General features: G+C 47.8%; 1 protein-coding gene and 1 long non-coding RNA gene across 2 annotated transcripts in view; both read left to right on the forward strand.

Moving 5' to 3' along the window:
- The first annotated feature begins 718 nt into the window (after positions 1–718).
- On the forward strand, positions 719–3,927 carry LOC135365837 (uncharacterized). The gene is made up of 3 exons (XR_010413950.1): positions 719–845; positions 1,341–1,458; positions 3,785–3,927. It is a non-coding gene; the product is annotated as an uncharacterized LOC135365837 (long non-coding RNA).
- Positions 3,928–4,005: 78 nt separating this feature from the next.
- The window catches only part of LOC135366356 (retinal-specific phospholipid-transporting ATPase ABCA4-like), a 31,111-nt gene continuing 9,685 nt past the window's right edge, over positions 4,006–25,431 (forward strand). The window contains exons 1-9 of the mRNA XM_064599024.1: positions 4,006–4,368; positions 6,026–6,278; positions 6,358–6,416; positions 8,019–8,478; positions 9,608–10,068; positions 10,801–10,926; positions 13,737–14,006; positions 21,098–21,588; positions 23,125–23,312. Of these exons, the coding sequence (XP_064455094.1) occupies positions 4,080–4,368; positions 6,026–6,278; positions 6,358–6,416; positions 8,019–8,478; positions 9,608–10,068; positions 10,801–10,926; positions 13,737–14,006; positions 21,098–21,588; positions 23,125–23,312 (2,597 nt within the window). The 5' untranslated portion in view covers positions 4,006–4,079. The remainder of the gene's footprint in view (positions 4,369–6,025; positions 6,279–6,357; positions 6,417–8,018; positions 8,479–9,607; positions 10,069–10,800; positions 10,927–13,736; positions 14,007–21,097; positions 21,589–23,124; positions 23,313–25,431) is intronic.

A 25,431-nucleotide genomic window follows, 5' to 3' on the forward strand; every position in this document is an offset into this window, starting at 1 on the left:
TCAAAAGCAATACCAGGTTACTTTTAAACTTGTAATGTAACAGTTCCTGTCTGAACAATTCCGGAACAACAGTGCCAGAGCAATGTAAAACAAACAAACAGGAAGACACCTGTCGGCCAATGAGGCTTTCGGCGGTCTCCAGAGGCGCCAATTTTAAAAACAAACAAACAAACAAACCTGGTTGGTGGATTCGAAAGATTCGATTCGCCGTTTTGGGCACTGGGACTCGGGTTCGCGAATCTCGAATCCCTGCCGGGGATTCGCGGATTCGGTTGGCGCTAGAGTGACTAAATAAGCTTCGCTTCAGAGTATCGACACTGAGGTCCAAGGGAGAGCAGAAGCTCCATCTTGTTTCCGCACCAAACCCGTATCATCTCCATTTGAGGATCAAAGACGGCTAATATAATGCTCGCTGTGGGATAGAGAAGCGTGTATAATTGTGTGATAATCCATGTATTGTCCACCAGAGCGTCCAGAAGATGACCTCAAGGCCGTCAACTTCTGCTTGTAAACGAAAGGAACATTTCAACGGCGCATCATAGATGGCATCGTGCGCTTACGTGCGCACTGCGCGTGCGCGTGGGTAGCGTGCCGCGGAAACAAGATGGCACGTGCTCGCTCTTGGAACTCAGTGTCGGTACTCTGAAGCGTTGCTTATTTAGTGATTCTAGTTGGCGCATCCCTACTAAATACCAAACACCTTTCCCTTGTAGTCGCGGTTGCCTTGGGCGAGGAACCCGAGATTCGACACTCCGCCACCGACGATAGAACCACCCCAGGCGCAACACATCGAAGACGACCCCGTCGGTCTAAAAGCTGCGATCGATGTCCAAGATCTTAACGTGGTAGGTCGTTGTCATCAATCCTCTCTAGAGGTCGTTCAAGATCTCCCCACATATATGACAGGATGTGTGTGTTGCGATCTGTGGAATATGAGTGCGTGAGCGTTCGTTTGCTTAATTCTATACAGGCTATATAGCCACTTAGCTAGGTGCACTTTCGTTTTTTGTATCTTTTCTTTTTTTTTATGAACGCGTGTTGGCGCGTACCTATAGGCCCGGTTTCACCAACGCTGGTTAATTTTGAACCGAGATCAAGCGTTGCTAATGATAACTGCTTTTTGTGAAGCACAGTTAAGCGTTAAATTCAAGTTAAGGGAACCTTGATCTCTGTAGCCGGCCCTATAGTGACGTATTTGTTGTTACATTGCCGGAAACGTTCCACATAGCGGCATCGGGAATACGTATCGATATTATCGATAACATACCATGCTCATGTTGCTGCTCTCCTCAGGTAAGCGAAAGCAAAAGTGAATCCATTGTTTGTATTTTTAATTTCAGAACTATGGTGCCCTGAAGGCGGTAGATGGCGCCACATTTCGTGCATTTGAAGGACAGATCACAGTCCTACTGGGACAGAATGGTGCAGGCAAGACGACACTCATGAATGTGCTTTGTGGTGAGTGCAACGTCACACACGTCCAGTGGCAATCCCGGTCAGGGGCGGACCCAGACCCTCGGTTTGGGGGGGGGGAGGTTTCTTTGCCGGAGCGCGTAGTGGGGGAGGGGGAGAGGGAAATCCAATGTATAAACTGACGTTTTTTTTGGGGGGGGGGCGATCGCCCAACCGCTCCTGGATCCGCCAATGATCCCGGTCAGTACTAATTATGTAGGGGAGCTGTAGAGATATCCCCTTGGCGAGCTAGAACGTTCTTGAGCCCAGCTGGTAATAGCGGCGACAAAACGTCTCGCGTGGCCGTTGACCGCTATCGTACAAGTCGAACTGACGATTGCCGTCAGTATGCTCCACTTAAAGGGGCACTAAATGCAAAAACAAGGCGGATAACAATATCATTCGAGATTATGGTTGGCTAGGAGCGTGCTATGCGGTGAAGTTCACTTTTAAGAGTGGGATATCAGGTATTCTCATCTGAGAACTATCACTTTTTTACATGTGATCATGATTATTTCGTGAATGGGTCTGGATTTCACGCGTGCGCTCACACACATTTGGGGACGATTGGTGTGGGGTCCTGCACGAGCGTCAGTTAGGTTAGGTGTTGGGACATATTTCGTTCTCGTGAGGGTCTGGCACGAGGGTCAGTGAGGTTAAGTGTTCTGACATATTTCGTTTTTATGAGAGTCCGGCAAGAGGGTCGGTTAGGTTAGGTGTTCTGACATATATTTCGTTCGCGTGAGAGTTCAAGAAAGAGGAAATAACACCGGAGCATGTGCAATAGAGCGGCGATGAGTCTCTCTTGAACTGCAATATACATACGCCCACGCGCCGCTGCGTTCCCAAGCAAGCAACCACCAAGCACAGAGCGGCTTGCCGGCAGAGAAACACAGCCGCTGCTGCGTTCGAGTGTACCTCCTGACTCTCCACCAATTAGCTGCGTCCTTTTCCTTGCTGCGTTGTGCTCTTTAGTAAATCTAAATACGCCTCCGAACCTCGAGAACAAATAGAGCAGAGGCGGGCTTAGACTGGGCCTGAGCATGGAAACAGTCGGGTACGGGCTGGGCCCGGGCCGGTGGAGTCGTGCTCGGGCCGGGCCCGGGCTGGAAATATATAGAAGACGTCGGGCCCGGGCCGGGTACGGGCCGTAACAGCCGGGCCTGGGCAGGGCACGGGCCTGAAAATTAGGCCCGTGCAGTGCTCTAGTACACGACTAGCTTGGACTGTGAAAAGCGTTCGAGTTGTGCGTGTCAAAACGGGTACTCCGTAGAAACGTGAGTGTATGGAAACTATGTCAATACTTTTTGGGAGGCTGTGACGCACACCTGGACAAACTATGATTAAGTAAAAAGTGGGCACGGTGTGAGGCAAGGAAGAACGAGTCAGAGACTTAGGTACTAGATAAAACACTTCAATTATCAGGCCGCACCGCACCACATCGCATAATGCACATGGCTCACTACCGTCACAACGTTGGTCTTGGCACATTCTTCCTAAATGGTGTGGCGTCCTCCTTGATGGCGACGACATCACACGAACGACGTACATCAGTGTCGGCACTTGACGTGCGATCTCAGCTTAACCAGTCCCGAGCAGCAAAGGTTGCGGGCGATCCAAGTTGAGACACCGGGGGCAGAAACTGTCTGGAACTTCACATTGTGCACAGTCTCATGCTCTCGAGCAGAAGGATGTCCCAGAAAAACTCATCTTGTCTTTCTCACCCTCGAAAACAATGCTGGCCTTTCTGGGAAGTGCTCACCAGAGCCAGAGCTTCGCTTCGTGGAACTCTGTCTCTTTGCAGGTGGTGCAGCACCATGTTTCGTCCGGTGGCTCTCCGTCCCCTCCCCGATGAAGTGTCCCATCACACTTCTTTTGAGTGATTTTTTCTTCTCTTCTAACGGCACCCCGAAGTGTTCTCAGCAGTGTCAGTTTATCGGCTCATCACAAGGCCGTACTATTCCCTAACCGGTGACAGAAAGAATGAATACTTTCTCGTCGCTATGATGGCTACTACAGTAGGCTACTCGGCAGGGAATAGTAACTGATACTGTATGTTGCTTGCAACTGGAGCTGGTGACAGATACGGAAATGTACTATGCTTCCTCCTTCCATTACCCGAAGTGGAAACATCGGCTCGCCAGTGCTATCACTTCTATATACTAACGACGTATACAGGTCAAAGACACTCAGGCAGAGCACGGAACGTGGCTGGACATTGAGCGTATAGAAAGCTCAAGTGTTTTTCCTTATAGCATCGTACAACCAGGAATATCAGAGAATCATATAGTCGAACGCGATATGTTCTTATTGTATGCATTCCTCACTACAGGTCTTGTGCGACAGACTGATGGAAGTGTGGCGGTGTGTGGCTATGACGTGCATAATGAATCCGTTGCAGCCCGAAGTTGCCTAACCTTTTGCCAACAAGCCGATGTCTTGTTTAAGGACCTCACCGTGTCGGAACACCTTTACTTCTTTGGAAAGGTATTCCAGTAATACAATATGCATGGAATTCATGCGAACTCTAACGCGGATTCTACTTCCAGTTAAGAGGGCTAAACAGCGAATTCCTGCACCGCCGCGTTACTTCGAGCCTCGAAGCAGCAGGCCTGGTTGCCAAGCGGATGGCGAGGCCCGAAGACCTGTCGGGCGGCATGCGACGAAGACTGGGGGTCGCGCTGGCTACGGTTGCTCTGCCCAGGGTTTTAGTCCTGGACGAACCTTCCGCTGGACTTGATCCAGAGGCGCGACGTGAGCTGTGGGATCTGTTGTTGCAGCTTCGTAAGCAGTGCAGCGTGTTGCTCACGACGCACGACATGGAAGAAGCTGACGTCCTCGGGGATCGCGTGGTCATCCTCAGCAGAGGACATGTTGTGGCATCTGGAACGCCTATGTTTCTCAAACGGCTCTTCGGTACGTAGTCGCTCTTTGGTGCTTCACTCTAGTTCAGACGTACGTTTTTCCGTAATGAACGCTTGTTCGAAATAAGACAATTTGTTGTATTAAGTCTTTTTTTCAGCCAAGTGATCAGTGTTACTTAATACCGGAGGAGCGCGCAGCCTGTCGAATATACCTGTTGGGCACCCTGAAAACGGCGACGTTTCGCCGCCAGGTGTGCCAAGTTAGGAGCGAGGTGCGCGCGAAATAAAATCTCAGTTCGTTCATTTATTCGAGGCGCCTCAAACAGTGCCCCGCGAGCCCTTGGCCACCAAACAAAAGGAAGCTATCCTACAAAGAAAAATAATGAACAATTAGGAATAAAACCGTATTTTCAGACATTGCTTCAAGCCTTGCCCAACGTACTGCTGCTCCTGTCCATGTTATAGGCAAAATTCGCCATGTGAGCACTTCTTGTGGCTCATGACCCTCAGCAAGTTCCGGACACAAGAACCAAGTCTTAGCTGGCACCTTGGTGCCTTATGGCATCTTATTAAATTTTTAGGAGCCATAATAAAGTAGCAAGCTCGACACAATCCATTGCCAAGAATGTCAGTTAGCGATTTTTTTCGATTTTTTTCTCTTTGCTTTTCCAACTTGAAACTGTAAGCAAAGGCAACAATAGAGTATGAAAATACGAGATAATTTCAATTTGTTCTTGAAGGGCTACGTATTTTTTCTCGCCTCGTCTTTTTTCATGTCAGTGCCCGATCTCATTTATTTATTTCGGTGTGTCAAGTGGAGTTGCTTAGTCAAGAATTCTGCACCCTAAGAAAAAAGGGTCTGAAAAGGTGGCAACTTCTAGATTTACCACCTATAGCGTCTGATAAATGGTGTAAAAGGGTGGTAAAAGCAATTACATATATCCAAATCGCTGAAAAAAGGCGTACGCCCCCTCGCTCACCGAATCAAAAGTAGTAATGTGGCAATGCTTATTGTAATAAACTGCTGTACGCATTGTTTAGTAACATAAATGATATTTTAGCGGTTCTTGAAAAAGTACGGTGCTAATAACATCTACACTCTTAAAAATGAACTTCACCGCATAGCAGCACTTACGCGCTACGACCAGCAAATGGAGCGTGAAAGTTAGGGGGCCTCCATAAGCGAGATTGCATCAAGACTGCCACGCCGCGAGAAAGGAGTGATACCGTTTAGTAAAAAAGGAGCGCACTCCCTGCGCTCTGGAGTAGCTACTTAACGCGCCCATTTTATTCGTTCGAGAACACTCCGCATCGCCGGGGGGGGGGGGGGGACCTCAGTGCTTCTCTAAGAACAGCGCACCGCTTCTATAGGTTTATCATTCACTTTACAGTCCCCTTAACTTCCGCTTAAGCGCTGAATTAAAATTTACTACACACAGAATGCAGAAAGTTAAGGGTCTTGGTACGTACATGGTGGATCAGTTGCTAACTTCTGTTTCCACGTGGCCGATAACGTGAGGTAACGTGGTGGCAGGGTACAAGCTACTTGGACCGGTCGGCACAGGGGGGCTAGATTAGTCCACACACCGTCCGCTGTGGCGCTGCGAAAGGTCATAGTATCCTTGTGACTTAAAACCAGGAATTGTAAACCCCTCCGACATCTCATTAATAATATTCATGCAATTCCTCAACATAATTAATACGTGCAGGCACTGGATACCATGTTCGGATCGCCAAGGATCCCACGAGGTGTGACTTGAAGGTTCTTCTGGAGGCCGTGCGTGGCGCTGTTCCCGGTGCCAAGTTGCACACTGATACCCGACACGAGACAGTCTTTTCGCTGGGCCAGGCCAGTTCCGCGACTCTGGTGGACCTTTTCCGTCGACTTGAGGAAGACCGAAAGAAGATGGGAGTGCTTGCAATGGGAGTGACGCTCACCACTATGGAAGACGTCTATCTCAGGTAGTATACGAGATAACGAAATGACGTGTTTTGATAAGGAAGCTCTTTTGACATAAAATCGCACATCTCTGCGTTTTAGGCTGCACCGGGACGTAGACGTTGGCCCAGGGTCGAGAGAGCAGCTTGATGTGACACAAGGTGAGAATGTCACGCTATATTTTAGTTTTCTGCCTGTAGAGTAGTCTGCGGCTCTGTAGCGATAGCTCTGGCCTCATAGTCATCGTCCTCCGTGGTGGCCATTGGCCATCATCTCACTTGACCACTTACAATTATAACCTTTATTATCCTTTAGGCTTTGACCCTCAAAGCCCATATGATATTTGGCTGCTTGATGCTGCGCGACACGTTGTGACACGGTGACACCGCGACACGGTCGCTGCGGTCGTGGGAAAAGTTACCGTAAAACGTAACCAAGTTAGTTACTACGAAAAAACTGCAATTAGGTAGTTTACGGTTAAAGTAATCTAGTTTCTCAGTCACAGTTACTTTCCGATGTGTCAAGCACCCTAGCTTAATAACTTTTATTCCAACTTTCTCGCTAAGTGGACAGGTACGGTACATATGTTGCACCCGAGCTAAAATTATCAGCAGTCGCTCATAGGTTGTGTCAGCAAATTAGACCCGCAATATTGCCAAATGTCCCTGCCAACGTTAAACGACAGCTTAGCTGCTGAAGAATACCAACTTCATGTTATACCCAAACTTATCAAGCTGCAGCTGTCGAAAAAAAAAAGAAACAAAAACGGGTTTTCCTGACTTTTTATTAATTTACTATTCCTGAAGTTATTATTAGTATCTGTACGTGTATACTTGCCACATCCTTTTGTTATTGCAGGACGGTTACTTAGAATAAAATACTGTGGTCTATGACCGCTTCACTTCCCTCTTTCAAGGGACAGATTGGGACTGGGACAGATTATCTTGTCCCAGATAGGCGCCTCCCTCCTGTTTTGAACAAAGCAGGACACAGAATGATATCATTCGGAATGATGGTTGGCTATATGAGCGTGCTGTGTGGTGAAGTTCTGTTTTAACAGTGTAGTGGTTCCGTATATGCGTGGCGTGATGTGCACTTCTGCATTTTTCAATATCGATTCACTGAATTGTAGCCCACAACAGTTCTCGCGAACAGTTCTCACAGTTCTCACTGACAACATTTATCTTCAAGTCCTTCGGATATCGGCGCCAGTCCGCTTCGCAACGCGCACTGTTTTTCACAGGGCTCCATTTTCTCCATGGCGCGGCACGCACGTGCACGCGCAGCGTGAGCAAAAGACTCCGATGCACGAGCTGAAGCGTCGTTCACTGCTTAGAGCCGAAGCGCGACCAGAGTCCGGCTTTCGATTGCAGCTACACTGTAAAAACTGACCTTCACCGCGTAGCAAGCTCTGCACCATTGCCACGAACGATAGGGTTATGGCTGCTTCTGATTCGAGGGGAGAGGGAGGCGTACACCTTTTTGTGTCAGTTATCATATACCCCAATTGTCACAAAAAGGCGTACGCCTTCCTCGAATAAGAAGCGATAACCCTATCATTTATGGCAATGGTTGGCGCAGAGCGTGCTACGCGGTGAAGTTCAGTTCTTAGAGTGTACGTAACGGAATCGAGGTTTTGAATTATAATAACGAGTACGATATTAACATAGCGTGTAACGTAATTTGGAAGGAACTTGTTTTTGCATTTTAGTGCCGCTTTAACTGTTCGCTCAACTTCTCCAATTTACGTTTCAACTCCGCAGACCCCGACGTGAGGGCCGTGTGTGCTGCCCGTCGCCGGGACTCCGCTGGTACGGTCTACCGCGCAAGGGCCCTATTCTGGAAGCGCTTGGTCTATTCCAAACGCATCTGGGCACTTCCACTGATCTGCAGCCTCCTGCCTGCCGCGCTACTCGCATTCCAATTTCGTCTCGAGCGTCACATCGTGGGTCTTCTGGTGCACGACGCTTCCGGTGGTTCACCCCCCGCCACCCTCTCGCTCTTTCTGCCCGACATGTACGGGGCCATCACCAACTTTGTCTCCTTCGACGACAGTTCTGCCGAGGTTGCGCGAGATTTTTATTTGCCGCTGCTGGAGTCGGATTCTGCGTCTGCCGTAGCCATCTGGGACGACCCGGTGCAGTCCCTGTTGGAAGTGGCGGAGAAGGACAGGGCAGCCTACGTGAAGCAGTTTTTGGTGGGAGCGAGATTCTTCACAACGCGGTTTGTTTGCCTTGTACTATTACATTCCAGACAACAAGCAGTGTCTGCCAGAAAAAAAAAAAATCCTCCGACTTTAAGATGGATGCATTTCAACAATACAAACGACCTTAAACGGACGCAAGACATGGTCGCAGTATTCAAAAATTTCGCTTTCGCTCTTAGTAATGGACTTCACCGCATAGCACGCTCCTAACCAACCATCATCTCCTATGATATCGTTACCTGCCCTGATTTGTTAAAAACTGGAGGCGTACGCCTTTTTGTGACACTTATGCTGTTCATAATTGTCACAAAAAAGGCGTACGCCTCCTGTTTTCGGCAAATCAGTGCAGATAACGATATCATTCGAGATGGTTGGCTAGGAGCGTGCTATGCGGTGAAGTTCATTTTGAAGAGTGTTCCAAATGGTATCCTTTTGAAACTCTTAATCATAAGAGCGTAGACCCTGCAGTCTAAACTTCGGGTAAGCCTTTTCTCTTATGATTGCAGGGACATCCGGAAACGTGTGTTTGGATATAAATTTGGATATATGAAGATTGCCAGAAAAAAGCGAAAGTCCCCCCCCCCCCTCTCTTGAAGCGATACCCTATCATACTCGGCAATGGTTGGAGCACAGCGTGCTATGCGGTGAAGTTCTGTCTTTAGAGTGTGAGGTTGTGGGTTCTGAGACTATCCCTACAATACGGCGGGTACGGCGTAATTCACTACTTCGTTCGAAATTTCTGAGGCACTATACCGCGCTGCTTTGACTGAGATGTTCACTATACTGTGGAACCTACACTCTTAAAAATGAACTTCACCACATAGCACGCTCCTAGCCAACCATCATCCCGAATGATATAGTTATCTGGCCTGATTTGTTGAAAACGGGAGACGTGCGCCTTTTTTGTGATAATTATGAACAGTGTAAGTGTAACAACAACAACAAGCGCCTCCCGCTTCCAACAAATCGGGCCAGATAATGATATTATTCGAGAATATATTGGTGGCCAGGAGCGTGCTATGCGGTGAAGTCCATTATGGGTGTGGGTGAATGCGGTGGAGTCCGATATCATACTGCATCCCGAGCAGCACACTTTCTCTCATAATTTGCGCTTTACGTTCCCACATTTGTTTCTTGCACGTCCAGAACCACGGACAATTCTTCCGAGCACATCGTCGAAGCGTGGTACAACCCCGAGGCCGCTCATGCTAGAACAATCTCCCTCAATCTGGTGCACACGGCTCTTCTGCGATATTATTCCGGCGGAAGAATGGCACGGATATCCACTAGTCTCCGGGCAGAACAGTGGAGCGCTCTCGGTGTGGAGTCCGGCCTGGACCCCGAAGATATCATGGCGCTCCTGGTGCCCCGATTCGTCCGTGCTCTATTCCTGCCAATGGCTACCTGCTTCGCTCTCGCGGGATTCGTGCTCTTTCCTCTGTCGGAACGCGCTGCTGGCTTCAAACACCTACAGCTGATGGCGGGCGTGCCTGGACACCTCTACTGGGGTGTCAGCCTCGTCTGGGACCTGGGGTTGTACAGTGCTACGGGGCTCTGCTGTGTTGCGCCCTTACTGCTCCAAACCAGTACTATAGAGGGAACACTGAGTGAGTATTCGCAAGTCTGTCCGCTACCCGGTATACCCGGTAGATCAAACCCAAACCCAAACTCTAGACTATAGTCTAGAGTTTGCTTTTATTTAAGTCGTAGGGCAGTAATCACGCGCAGCATCCTCTTTTTCCATGCAATCACAGTATCTCCAGTACAACGCGTAATATACTAACCAATCACTTACTAACAAGGCATAATCATTTTCCCCCTCTTCTCGCGCTTCTAACGTGACGGCGTTGTTGTTCTTTGTTTCTGTTTGTTTCTATCCTCACTTTTCTGTTCTCAGCGCTACCAATGCATTTGCGATGAAATAGTTTTTAGTTTAATAGTTCAAGTATAGATATAATAAATAATAAAGTGAAACTCTCTAGGAAATCCACTTGTTTCAAATGAAAAGTGTAGTACTCAGTCTGGCAAGTAGCGTTTATCATACTGAGAAGCACGGAAGTCTACTTATTTAATTTAACATTTGAACGTTTCACTTAAATGTTTCGTGGTATCCGTTTCGCTGCTCTGGTTTTCCTTCGTGGGTATCGTAATATATTATGAGGCCCCTGACATAAAAACAACCACGTAACAGTCGACCCCATAGTGATTTGCCTCTTTGCCTGTTGAAAGTGAAAGGACATGAGCATCTTCCTTTTCAAAGAGCGTATGGCATTGCGAGGAACGAATGTAGATGTGGTAAAGCTACCATCTAATCAGACTAACATTGTTGACAACTGCAGCTGCCGTAGCTGGGCTCTATTGGGCCTTCTCTGTGGTTGGCATATCTCTGGCATACTTGGGTTCCTTCCTGTCTCAGTCGCCAGCCGTCGGTTTCGTCGTAGTGGCGTTACTGTTCTTCTTCGGCGGTAAGTTGCGTCATAGGAAGCGTTACAAGATGCGCCACTGCTACATCGGACAGCGGCCCCGGTTCTTCTCATACCTTACATTCTAAAAACAACTTCACCGCATAGCACGCTGTGAGCCAACCATTGGCACGAATGATAGGGTTATCGCTTCTGATTCGAAGAGAGAGGTGGGTGTACGCCTCTTTGTGGCAATTTTGATATATGAAAATTGCCACAAAAAGGCGTACGCCCCCGTCTCTCTTCGAACCAGAAGCGACGATAACCCTATCATTCTAGGCAATGGTTGGCGCACAGCGTGCTATGCGGTGAAGTTCTGTTTTTAGAGTGTACGGTGCCGCTCCGGACTCAGAAAACAGCGTTTATATTTAGCCCATGAAAGGAATGTGCGTCAAGAATTCTATACGCGAAATTTCAATCCTTTTTACGAACGCTGGGTATTTCTGTAAATTTTGAAGATCTGCTGAGCCTCCACAACTTTCGATGACGCGAGGGGCGAGTGACGTAATGATAAGCCCACAAATTGCGGTGATGTCATGTTCTGGAGATGGAGGGCACTCGTCTCCTAGCAACGACGCCGGCGTCCGAAAGGGGCACGTGGTGGAGAAACCATGCCCGTCTGAACGAAAGAATGGAAAATGGGAGAGATGTCTTCTCCCTCTTTTGTGATTCCTCGAGGGTGGGAGAGGGGTCGGAGGATATGTCACCTGGAGCTCCCAGTGCAAGAAGTGAGCCCCCAGGAAGACGCGAAGATAGCACGTCGGAGCTGTCACAGTTCTCAAAAATAAAAATTAATTTTCTCTAGCTTTGGCGTCACGTATAGAGCCAAAATATTTTGCAGGAACGTAAAGTGAGATAAAAAGATTTCAGTAACATATAACTTTGGTAGGATTCTGAAGACACGAGTGTTAGTCCGTAGTGGCACATTAAAGGGACTATCGCATCCGGAAATGTGCGTAAGAGGCGGACACGGTAATGTTCGTCACCGCATCACCGTCAACTTTGCCAAGTTTCTCTTCCGGAAACAGCTTACGCAGTAAACGAACGAATTTTCGAGGTTCGCGTTCCTTCTGAAGCCAAGGAAGCCCCAGCGATAGCAGGATCATGATAACGTCAGCCAGGAACACGAATGGTAGCGCAGCGGAGGGCATTGTCTCCGATCTCGTCTGCTTCGTGTTCGCACCGCGGCATACTGAGTGAAAAGTCCTCGTTAAATACACCGACTTCCTCCTATACCGGTGTGAGTTCTGACGCGACCATGTTGCGTAGAACACGGTTTTACTTTCCTGGCTGTACGAACACGTCCTATAGAAACAACATTCCACAAGCCGATAACAGCTTCTCCGCAACCAGCAGACAGGCGTCCCACCCGCCTCCGGTTGGTATCCAGGGCTATACCAAGGGTCCCACGCAGCCGATCCCTTGCTGAACTTGTCCTCCTTGACGTTTCCTCGGATTTTCAGAGAGTGAATATTCTTGAATACTCTCGTGGCGATTTCTGTTGATGCTTTTGGGAAACTTTTCTGCCCTCAGAGCGAGCTGCAAATAGACCTCTACCCGAGAAACGTCATCGTGACGTAGGTAGACATAGTCACTAAATAAGGGTACAGAGTATCGCATTCCTTTTCCGCGCCGGAGCCGCTGTTCGGTGTCCGCGATTGGGCCGATCATGTCACGTGGTTTCTCCTTCCAAGAACGCGTCGTCATGTTGGGTCTCTTCCATCCAAAACCGATTTCCTCTGCGCTGTTCACCGGCAGAGAAGGGGGAGATGGGCGTCCCATTGCTAGGCGACGCAGCCGCGCCTTACTCAAGATGGCGGCCTCGCTCGCCGGCGTGACTCAGTGTCGCTACTCTGCTCCTTATTTAGTGACTCTATGTAGACAGATTGAAACCGAAACAAATCAAAAGGGGAGCGCTAGGTTCCTCGAATGGGCACTTGTTCGCTGCCTCCTATTGAAAGCAAAGTGGGACCGAGGGTCGCCTCCCTTTCAGCGACTATCGTAATCCCCTCGAGACCGTGGCTTTCGGCCGCGACCTTGATCACCTCCTAGCTTCGAGCGTATATAGTCCAAGTAGAGTTCATCAATGCAGTGCTCTCGTGTATGGCACATTCCATTCTGCAATTCCGTTAATAGCCCGATTACGCAAATTTGTTAGCACTGCACTGATAGAAGAGTTTGTGTGTTTTACGGATATTAGAACGGGCGACCTTCTAATTTTGGAAAGAGCGGTTCAGTAATATGTGGTCCTGCTGTCACTCTGAATGACGTATCGTTCTCTCCTTTGACCTGTTGAAAACGGGAGGCGAACGCCTTTCTCTGACACGTATAGTTAAGTCTCAAAAAGGCGTAATAGATGAGTTCAGAAAATGACAGTGCTCTTTGGGGGAGCACGCATTGCATCCTGGGCGCTTGCTGAGCGGGGGAACGAAGAATAATATTTCACATTTCGCTTTCGACGACCTTAACACGTCGCGTACAATGGACCGGTAGGGAAGGAATCGCAACAGTTTGAAGGCCACCCGTTTCTTTCTGTTAGTAAACTCCCACAGTTCAAAGCGACGCTAAGCACTCTGGGATACTGATATCATCAACGGTTAGTCTTCAGCGTGCTATGTGTGGTGAAGTTCTGCTTTGAGAGTGTTTAATGTAAGATTGACTGCAACACCATCTACCTTTGTTACCTGATTGCTTAAAACACTTTCAACTTGACAGTTACAAACGAGATGCATGCTGGTGTGGAGACGAATAGTAACGGGAGGAGGGGATCAAGGGTGTGTTGGTCTATACCGACTTATTGATATCTATTACAGGTGCAGCATCAACATTAGCTCACGTGCTTCTTGCCTATATGGAAGCCTTTGGTGGTGGTCCAGCACGCAATAAAAGCAGCGCCCTGGAGATGACACTTTCCAGTCTGCCAGTGTTCACGTTCACTTGGGGTCTTACTAAGGTGCTGCAATTGAACGATGAGAATCGGCTCTGCATGCGACTCGACACAGAGTCACTCTTCCAGTTCTGTGCCGGCCTCAATGCTTCAACTTTAGCCCCCCTGCTGCGAGGAATGGATTACTGTTGTGGTGGTGAGTAATGGCATATTCCGGTGGGAAACTGGACGACAAAAGGCAGTTATGTGCTTCTTCTGCGAAATACAGTGGCAATTGAGGGCAGTTGGTACATTATCGCGAGGTGCACACAGCGATAAACGACACGGTCAGACGGATACCGGGCGCACGCTTAAAAGATTATCTGCCTATGGTCTCTGTAATGATTTCGTGGCATGGTTATCCTCTGTTGAGTCTCAGGGCGCAGAAATATTGTACGTGTTGGTTGTGTGTTTTCAACATCGTAAGAAAGTGTTTCTTTTTCGCCGGCCTCGGTGGTTCAGTCGGCACCGTGTCCACCTGCTTATCCCGAGGACGGTGGCAGCTTGGTGGAAGGGTACAAGTTGCTCAGATTCGCTGTCTTCCGCGAGGGACGTTAAATGTGGTTTGCCGTGTGTAAAGATTTCGGTGCACGCTAACAAAAAATCCTCATGTGGGCAAAATTATTCCACAGACCTCCCGACATCTGCGGCGTCGCTCATGATCACCGTTGCCAGGCGACGTAAAAACCCGAGACCCGAATTACTATTATTATTATTATTATAACGTGTTTCAGGGGCCCACACTGGACAAACTTGGGCCCACTGCTCTTTATTGTATTTTGTAAATGATATGTTGCGCAATGTGAAACACTCTGAGCAAGTGATCTGAAGGTGTTTAGGAAGATAGAACGATCTAGTGATGCTTTACTACTGGAGTATGATATTGATGTTATCGAGGACTGGTGTACAAACAACCGTTTACAATTTAATGCGAGAAAAACAAATTGTATCACGTTAACTCGAAAGAATGACTCACACGCACACTTCACAAGCCGGGCGAGGACAGTATTCCGAGCAGACATGTACAAGATACTCAAAATTGTATTGAAGATAAGATAATAAATAATAACGTTAGAATGTAATTAAGATAGAGTATAAATACATGAAAATTAAAGTAATCAAGATAGAGTACAAAATACTTCAAAAAGTATTTTAAATACAATTAAGATACTATTTATCCTTGAACGCAAAAAGTCACTGGTCAATGCGGCATGTCGCCGCCATGTGACATGAATCACCTAACCCCGCGCACTATATACGCTAGCCGCCGCTGTGTGATAGAACTCGTTTAAACACAAGTCCCAAAAAGATGACAAAGAGATACCACATAACTCCACTAAGTATATGTAACCCAGAACAAAGAAACTTCTAGCAAGTCCCTGCTTGGCGAGGTCAGAATTCGCCGTCACCGCGTCAGGGCACACAGAATAGAACCCTCGGGTGTTGTTTCCAATGCAGCCCCCAATAGACGGATTATCTCCGATGAATAGAAGGATTAACCATAGTGTAGGGTACGGTAGCAGATCATATCCTCCAAACGCCCATTTCCACCGACGTCCCAATTCAACCAAAAGCTCATTTCCTCCAAAAAAATATTCGGTTGATCTGGGCATGCGGGTGGCAGTGACCCATATCCCCCAAGTGATATTTTCATCCATGCGCCCAGAACCACCGAAAGCGGAACACTTCAAAGGACACGCGCCCACCGTTTAACAGGGAGAGGAGGAAGGGTGAGCAGTTCCCAAGTATGCGGGAATCCGATGTACATCTCGAGGCAGAGTTAACTGGAACGCCACTTCGACTGGCGGAGCTAAACTCGGGGAGAGAGCAACCCTAGCGGCTCTTACGAGAAATAAAGGCAAATAGTGTTCGACTGTCCCACTATGGTTGTGTTGCTGTGGAGGTGTAAGCCTTGCCATGAGCTATTGACTCGGCATTGCCCTTAGCTGCGGTTATCGTCGCGATGTTTGTTTGTGTTTGCGGCGATTATGTGAAGGTGTATGCCGGCTGATATCGCACGGATACGATGCCTTTATCTCATTGATACACGCGAAAGTGGTCGCGTTCGCTCAGTGGGGCATTTTCAGATTTGTGATAAAACAAATGAGGATGCACGGGGTTTACTGGAAAATTTTTTGGAGTTGCTGTCCACCTTTGCGCGTATCAATGAGATAACAGCATCGTATCCGCATGATATCGGCCAGCATACACCTTTACATAATCGTCTCAAACCCAAACAAACATCGCGATGATAACCACCGGTGAGAGTAATGCCGAGTCAACAACTCATGCCAAGGCGGACACCCTCGCAGCATCATGGCGAGTGGTGATCATTTGGTGGCAACTTTTCTTTTCTTTTTCTTCTTCTTTTTTTTCTTTTTTTTTTTTTTTTGCCAGATCCCAAGCAGTCAAGCAACCTTGCATGTTCGCGTGGCACTTTCCGTGCGCCCGGAATTTCCCAGCTATTACTTTTTTCGTCCGGTCTCGAAACGATCGAGCAGCGGGTTGCCCAACTATATCCGGTGTCGTCAAATCCGCACTGCAGCGGTGGCGAGTGCTCTCATTGGACCGCACGTCGAAGTTCACGTGATTTAGCAGACGACGGAACCCGAAGACAGGCGACCGCGATGGCCCTAGCGTGATCCAAGTGTACGAACTCTGCCCTGATTCAAAAGGGATGAGACGAGCCTGATCCTGATCCTAAAACCGCCAGATCCCTGGCACTCATATTCGGGTGGCAACTGTCAAATGATCCAGCTCCGGAGCCGACCTAGCAATTTCCGAGCTCAAGGCAGTGTTGTAATTAAATGCCCACCACAATTCGCCATAAGTAGGACAGTGGAAACATTATTTCCCTTTATTTCTCCTAAGCGCCGCTAGGGTGATTCTCTTCCCGATTCAGCGGTCGAAGTGGCGTTCCAGTTAACTCTGCTTCGAGCTGTACTTCCTTCAACTCGCCAGAGAGGATCACGTGGGTTCCTGACTGCTGCTCACCCGGTGCTCGAAATGTTCTGTAGCATGAGGTATGCGGTCCGTTGATTTGCACAGCTTCCTTTGTTCCCCTGCTTACTAATAATTCTCCTTAGAGATGTAACATATATGACTAATATAAATATGAGAGCTGATACACGAGATCTATATTAAAGAAGCTTGATCGTAGTTGGACAGAAATGACACGACACTCGGTGTGTACAAATGAGATCGCGTTCAAGAAGTGATCTGAACGGAGAGAATCCCGAAAATGAATTTTATTGGTATGCACGTTGCTGACGGGAGAAGCACTATCTTCGGAAGGTTATGGAAGTTCGCGTCATGATTCACGGAAAAAGAGCATGGTGGGAGTGGTATGTTCTGTGGCTGGAACATTTAGCGGGACGGCGGAAAACAAACAAACCTCAAGCGCCTTCAGAGGAGATCGACAGTTCAGACGCTATGTTGGTTTCATGCATTCATACTGTTTGCAAGCTTTTTCTAGGGGTTGTTTCAGCCGGTTAATAGCGTGTTTTCTGAACGTCTGAACTGTATTAAAAGAACGCGTAAAAGAAAAGTAAAGGAGGAGGTCCTCTTTGTAACCTTCTTCGAGACCTGTGAAGTGGGCGCTTTGTTACTATATTTGCTTTCCACTCTGATGACCTACACAGTGCTTGGAGCTCTGTCACTCACATGGAAAATATCTCTCTGTTCGGATCGGATCATTTCTTGTACGCGATCGACATCAATAATACCTTTCCTTTGCAAACTTCATTTCTGACTCAGTTGCAGGATTGGATTCCCGCACACCCAAAAACCGCTCAGCCTTCCTCCTCTCCCTGACAAACAGAGGAATCGTGTCCTTTCAAGTATCCCGCTTTCGGTGGTTCTGGGCGCTCGGATGAAAAGAGCTTTTGGGGGATATGGGTCACTGCCACCCGCGTGCCCAGGTCAACCGAAAGCCCAGAACCTCCGAACATTTTTTCGGATGAAATGAGCTTTTGGTTGATTTGGGACGTCGGTGGAAATGGGCATTTGGAGGATATGAGGCCTAACCGTAGGGTACACCACTAAAGCGACGCTTCACCATTGGGGGCCGCTGCTGTCGCATCCCGCGGATGACGTCATTGCTCCTTCGGGGAGCATGGTGAGAGATAGCGGGAGGCATGGGATGCCGGTGCGAAATATAGTGCGCCCTTGTGCAAGACTGTGGGGGCGCTGCGAGCGATAGGACCGCCACTCTCGGCGGCGGCTCTCCACAGCGTTGTTATGGCCTCGTGAGTCGTGACCGCGATACGCGGCGTCGGCGGCAGAGGGTTTTGGGTCCAGCGTTGTGGTCCAGTCTTTGAGCGAGCTTATATTAATCTCACTCCGTTTATTGTTCAACTGATCGTTGTTGTTTGATAGCTCAATTGCTACGCTGTGAGATAGTTAAACTACTATTGTCAACTGTAGTCAACTACAGTGCAGGCGCCAACTACTTCTGATTTTGCCGCAAGCTTTACACGCCTCATTTACGGCACGATTGTGCTTCCGACTTTTACCTTGAGCTATACTTCTTTGATGACAACGGAGGTGCAGAGCAATTGTGACGTGCATGTGTACTAAATCTTCACTTTTATCACTGCTTGTGATTCATATTTAGGTGTTCAAGAGCACTATAGAATGGGATTGGTGATGGACGACGTTAAGTATAGTTAGAGATGATGTAGTTAAAATACATTGCAGTAGTTAAAGAAGTCCCCTCCCCTGAAAAGTATTTGAACTACTAGTTAAACTACTCAATCGCGAAGTAGTTAGTAGTTATAGTTAAACTACTGTAGAAGTAGTTAGTGGCCACCACTGTTGTTTTATGCCCTCTCTCGACCCTTTTGCTGCCTTACTGTGTGCAGCTTCGGAAGTATTTAATATATTCGGTTCGGAAGAAACTTCCAGATATTCGTATTCGATTTGCAAATCAAATCGAATGTAGAATTATTCGATTCGGTATTCGAAAATGCTACTACTAACATGTCTACTAATATCTACATGTACAGGGTGTCCCAGAAAACGTGTCATTGAATTTTAATTAAAAAACTACGCCACACAGAATCATGCGGCCAACGGCATTTGTTCTTATTAGGCTTTTGCCACCTCCTGATGTGCATGTCATGTAACCTAAGTTTAATTATGTAAATTTTTGCGAACTGAACTCGAAAATTTGCCACGTAAATGTCACTTTTAAACCCCACCAATGTGAAGAGTGTGCCGAATTTACTCAAATTAATAATAATTGACAGAAATATTGAGAGGCTATCGTATCGGAAAAAATAGCCGAACATCATGCTTTTCGGAGCACCGGATCATAACGCGCGATGACTTTTTGAGCGCAATCGCTCTCGTTGCGACGAAAGGAGGTTCCAAAGCCAGCCCACAGAGAGATAGTAGAAAAAGTAACAGTTCCTAAAATTGGGAGAGGGAAAGCATTATCCCAGTGAAAGTCGGACGCGATAAGCCATGCCTGCGTTATCTCTTTCTGCGATGCCGGGGTGGGCTGGGATTCTAACCTCAAGAGAGAAACTGATGTTCTGAGGCTGGAACAACATAGAAGGGACAGATACAAACAAAGCCTCAAATTGCCTAAGAATAAGAAATCAACGATGGAATATGAAAGTCACTGAAAAGGTTAGCCAGCTGTAGGGATCGAACCCACATCTTCTGGATAACCGATCCAGGGCTCTACCATTTCATCGTTGATTTCTTAGGCAATTTGAGGCTTTGTTTGTATCTGTCCCTTCTATGTTGTTCCAGCCTCAGAACATCAGTTTCTCTCTTGTTCAACAGGTGCCGCCTGCGTCGATTTCCGTCGTATGAATGTGTGTATGAGTGAGCAAAAATGTAAGAGTGCAAGGAGGGTGAGTGAGAGTGAGTGGCTGGTTTGTCGTCCCTTCAGATGACGCACCCCGAAAGTCGCTGGAGAGGCGTGTTAGCTTAGCTCAATTGGTAGAGCCCTGGACCGGTTATCCAGAAGATGTGGGTTCGATCCCTACAGCTGGCTAACTTTTTCAGTTACTTTCATATTTCATCGTTGATTCTAACCTCCTTTCGTCGGACTGACAAAGATCGCGCTGAAAAATTCATCGTGCGCTATCCTGTGAGAGCTCCGTAGAGCATGATGTTCGGCTATTTTTCCCGATGGGATAGCTCATGAATATATCTGTCAATTATCATTAATTAGGGTAAATTGGACACGCTCTTCTTATTAGTGGGGTAAAAAAGTGACCTTTACTTGGAAAATTTCCGACTTAAGCTCGCAAAAATTAACATAATTAAACTTACGTTACACGACATTCACATCAGGAGGTAGCAAAAACCCAGTAAGAACAAATGCCGTTGACCGCGTGATTCTAGGTGGCGTAGTTTTTTTATTATAATTCAATGACACGTTTTCTGGGACACCCTGTATATGTCTACTAACACACTCTTCTTATACATCGTAATGATATTTGACAAGTTTTATTACAAGAGGATTATGACAAGAGGATTATGGTCTGGGTGCATAGAGGGCACCACTTATCACACTCTAAAATGAGAACTTCACCTCATAGCACGCTGTGCGCCAACCATCGCCATGAATGATAGGGTTATCGCTGCTGATACGGGGGGAGAAGGAGGGCGTACGCCTTTTTGTGGCAATTATCATATACCCAAATTGCCAAAAAAAGGCGTACGCCCTCCTCTCTCCTCGAATCAGGAGCGATAACCGTATCATTCGGGGCAATGGTTGGCGCACAGCGCGCTATGCGGTGAAGTTCTCTTTTTAGAGTGCAGGCTTTGACTCTGGGTGGACACTAAAAGTAAATAAATATAAATAAAAGTAAATAAAATAAAAGTAAATAAATATTACAAGAACAAATGTAAGATGCCGAATATCGCAGTTAGCGAGGGACATCTGAATCATGTACAGTATAAAAGGGCCCGAAAAAAGGTAACTCACAGAATTACATAGTTACAGTTCCGGACGAGTTGAAAATGGGATGCGTATACGTCGATTGGGGGCAGTTATGTTAACTGTCAACGTTACGTTGTTACGTTACTGTGTTGTTGTTAACTGTCAACGTTACGCTGTTACGTTAACAGATATACGTCAACTGTCACAAAAAGGCGCCTTTGTAATTAACATGATCAATGTTGTCTTATCAGACATAAAACGCAAGTTCTTGCAACTAAAAGGGAGTCTGTCCTGTAGCTTTTACGGAAATCTTAAATATATGTATATATATCTATCTATCTATGCAGGTGTTCGGCACAATGGCATCCCGAGACTTATGCAACCTTTAGCCATGCATATGGATGGTGTAGGCTGGGAGATCTGCCTGTTGCTTGTCCAGGGAATCATCGCTCTCACCGTCTTACTTGTACTCGACTCTGGATATCCGCAAGCGACGTGGGGTGTGTTTGTCCGTACATACCAGCCTCAAAGCCCTGCACCGCCTCCGGAAGATCCAGACGTCGCCACTGAACGCTGCCGTGTACGCGAAATTATCAGCAGGAAGTCCAGCGACCTGGAAGGGCGGGTTCTCGTGGTGGACAGCCTCTGCAAAGCCTATGGAGCCCTGAACGCGGTCAAGAGCCTGGACCTCGCGCTTCGTCCACGAGAGTGCTTTGCACTTCTGGGTGTAAACGGCGCGGGGAAGTCGACAACTTTCGGTATGCTCACGGGACGTCTGTTCGTGACACGAGGCACGGCGTACACACGCCATGCTGTGCTCACTGACGACCTCAAGAAGGTAGGCCGCAAAGGAACATGGGCTCTTACACTATTGGGAAATTTGCGATCTGTGTGAGTAAGAACATTTCCTTGACAATGCCTGCATGTAGAGCCCTGCACCATCCGCGGATGGAAGCGTATATCCGCGGATATCCGCAAGATACTTGCGGATTCGGATGAAAATTTATCACTTCCTACGGTGTGCGGATCGGATGCGGATGACTAGAGGTCGGATGCGGATCGGATGCGGATGTGAAAGCAGCGGATCGGTAGCGGATCGGATGCGGATATACCGCGTGCTGTAACTTTTCGACCAGCAATTTATTTGTATTGTGCGCCGACAGCGAGTGCATGCTCGGGTTCACCTTTGACCATGCACGGCCAAGACGGGAGAGGAGGCATTCTGGAATCTTGAACCACGCGAGCACCGGCGAGGTAGCGTCCCACGCGTTCCAGAAGTCTCTCTATATCGCGTTTGTTGAAAGGTTTACCTTTGCTTGTCGTCGTGATACCTTCCGTGATAGCATGGAGGCATCCGAAATTATACCAACATGCTTCTTGCGGTGTTTACGCGTCCTTCGAAACGTGCGGATTTTTGCGGATCGGATGCGGATGGTGCGTTTTGCTCAGCGGATCGGATGCGGATGTAAACTGTTGTGTATGATGCGGATGCGGATCGGACGCGGATAACGTGTGCGCGGTGCCAAAAATCTCATCCGCGCAGGGCTCTACCTGCATGACCTCACGGCATAACCCGTACCCTGTCAACCATCAACGACACTTTTATTGCGAAAATGATGATTGGCGTGGTAGTTCCTATGCCAGAGATTCTGTATGGTACCACGGCTTCGGAAACGACGAGAGCGGTTACAGGTGGAGCCACATTACCGGTAAAGGCTGACGGTCCCAGATGGAGACTGTTGTTACGATTGTGGGACAACGGAACATCTACAGATAAATTGTCCACAGAGGCGCTATCGGTGATAACAGGTGCCAAGGACATAATGTTGGATAGGAGGTGGGTGTCGCTGTAGATGGAAAAGCAACGTCTACGAGGATAAACTGAGGTGCAGAAACAGTAGTGCATTCGATTCCGAACGATGTTGGATCGGCGTATCAGGGGCAGGGAGATGGACCGATCTGAAGCTTATTACGGTATTTGTGCATCGGTCTTGTGCTCGCAGTGTGCGCGTAGAGCCTAAGAACACAACTCAAGACCGAACAAGGTTACGCCTCCTGTAGTATGAGGACTATGGGCGTACGCGATTTCTATAGTGCTATAGACGAAGTATTACACATAAGGCGTTTTTAGCAATAATTCGACTACGGAAGAATATTATTCAGGTCACTTGATGGTTCTGGCGTGCTATGCGGGAAGATTTTTTTCTTCTTCTTCTTCTTCTTTTGCGTAAGTGCCGTTTGGGGTGGGGGGGGGGCGAAATGTCTGAGCATCTTTCACTTTTGAGAAGCAACGTCGACTTAAAGTCGTCCAAAAGCTATGGTTAGTCAATATAATCTCAGGACCTTTTTTTCTTTTTCTCGATAATTTTTGTAGTGGCAAGAAAACATCGGCTACTGTCCGCAGCAGAAGGGGTTGCTTGGACGGTTGACGGGCCGTGAGGCTCTGGTGCTTTTCGCACGCCTGCGTGGGGTGTCAAACCAACATGTTCCGCAACTGGTGAAAAGCTTGCTACGCGTCCTCGACCTTGAACAACACGCAGACAGGCGCAGCTCATCATATAGGTAGGTAGTATCAGCAGTGTAAAAGTCGTTGAATCCTAGCGAAGTTCCGGTCATAACTTGTAAGTTTATTTCATCGTTTACGGTAAATGAGAAAACAACGAATTTCACCTCTTAGCACGCTCCTAGCTAACCATCCCGAATGGCACCTTTCTCTCTCTTGATTTGATGAAATCGGGAGGCGTAGGCCTTTTCTTTCTTTTTTTTGAATACAAGCTATGTACCCCTAAGGGTATAAAAAAGGCCTCGCCTCTCGTTTTCAACAAATCAGGGGCGAGAACGTTGTCATTCGGGTTTCAGGATGATGGTTGACTAGGGGCGTGCTATGTGGTGAAGTTCATTTTTAATCGTATACTCATTTTTAAGTGTGTACTATATGCTAGTAGCTTCTAATTCGGGGTAGCCGCCACACTCTATTGCACACTGTGCGCCAACCATTGCCACAATTTATAGGGTTATCGCTTCTGATTCGAAGAGAGAGGGGGTGTACGCCTTTTGGTGTCAATTTGGATATAGAAATAATTGACACAAAAAGCCGTACACCCCCCCCCCCTCCTTCTCTTCTACTCGGAAACGATAAACCCTATCATTCGTGGCAAGGTTTGACGCGCAGCATACTGTGCGGTGAGCTTCTGTTTTTGAGTGCATCTTATGATAGAAACGAAACAATAAAACATTTGACAGTTATCCGTTAATGGAGCGTGGTAGCCTATCATTCGTTGCAATGGCTGTCGCACAGCGTGCCATGCGGTAAGTTCTGCTTTTAGAGTGCCCGGGTCAGAAATGGTCCTTCCTTCGGCTGCCAGTCTATGACGTCATATCAAGCACCCAATAGTGAGACGCGTGCCTTCTTTTCTTCCCTCCGTTCTTTTTGTATCCAGTGCCCGTCCCGCGCCTCGACAGGCCGCTTTCGTTAGCAGGCGATTCTCGACAGCCGTTAAAGAGTGCTGACGGACTTGACGTCACCACACGCCAGGAGCAGCATGGGCGGGCTTACCAATGGCTTACCAATGTCTTGCGTGACGGTTCGTGAAAGTAATATGTTCACACCACGCGGTAAAACAACATATACGTTCTACGACGTGCCTTCCAAGCTCATTTGAAACATTCTAAAGAGAGTAAAGACTGAACTTCGACGCATAATACGTTCCCACGCAGAATAACGTCATTTTCTTCCCTGATTTATTGAAAACAGGGGGCACACGCCTTGTGCCCCCTGACACATGACGTACGACATGAATACGTGACATTCTCGGGTAAACATAAACAAGCTCTCGCCACAACTTCCGGTGCCACGAAGACTTCCGGTCCCTCCTTGCCTAAGGACGCACGGAAGTCGGAACCAGCTGCCATGCAGGATTACACCTTTCGCTTTCCTGATTTGCTGAAAACGGGAGCGGTACTCCTTTTTGTGGCAATTTGAATTGCAAAAAAAAAAGGCGTATGCGACCCTCTCGCTCCTCAAATCAGAAGCGATAACCGTGTCAATCGGCACACTTGTCGGCGCAGAATGCGTTTGTAGCTAACACCCGGATGTCGTTTTGCCACCAAACCGGAAGCGGTGAAAGCGGCATATATAAGAATGTGTGTCAACTGTCAGGCAAAAGCGTTTGGGCCGAAAAAAAAAAAGGGCCGATCGTATCACGTGGTTTCCCCGTCCAAGAACTCGCCTTCCATGCTACGTCCCCTCCATCGCCTCCATCCAAAACTGGTTTCCTGCGTTGCGAGCTGGCTCAACCGCACTGTTCTCCGGCGGAGAAGGGTGAGATCGGCGTCCCATTGCTAAGCGACGCAGTAGCGCCGGACCTAAGATGGCGGGCTCGCTCGCCGGCGTGGCTCAGTGTGTCGCTACTCTGCTCCCTATTTAGTGACTCTAGTTGAGTACAGGGTGTGTGCAGAAAAACATGACCCGCATTTTTACATGTAACTCGTTGTCTACTTAGCCGAGGAACTTCCGGTGGCGCACGACGGCGTATTTATGCGTCCGAAAGCTACAAAAAAATCCTGGAAGCCATACTCAGTGTAAAAAAATAAACAGAGCGCGAAAACATGGGCTTCCATGCATTAGAATAGGGCGGTCATGACAGTGCGTTGTAGTGCATTTCCGTCTCATGAGAGTTAT

This window comes from Ornithodoros turicata, chromosome 8 (genome assembly GCF_037126465.1).
Source record: "Ornithodoros turicata isolate Travis chromosome 8, ASM3712646v1, whole genome shotgun sequence".
Lineage (NCBI taxonomy): Eukaryota > Metazoa > Arthropoda > Arachnida > Ixodida > Argasidae > Ornithodoros > Ornithodoros turicata.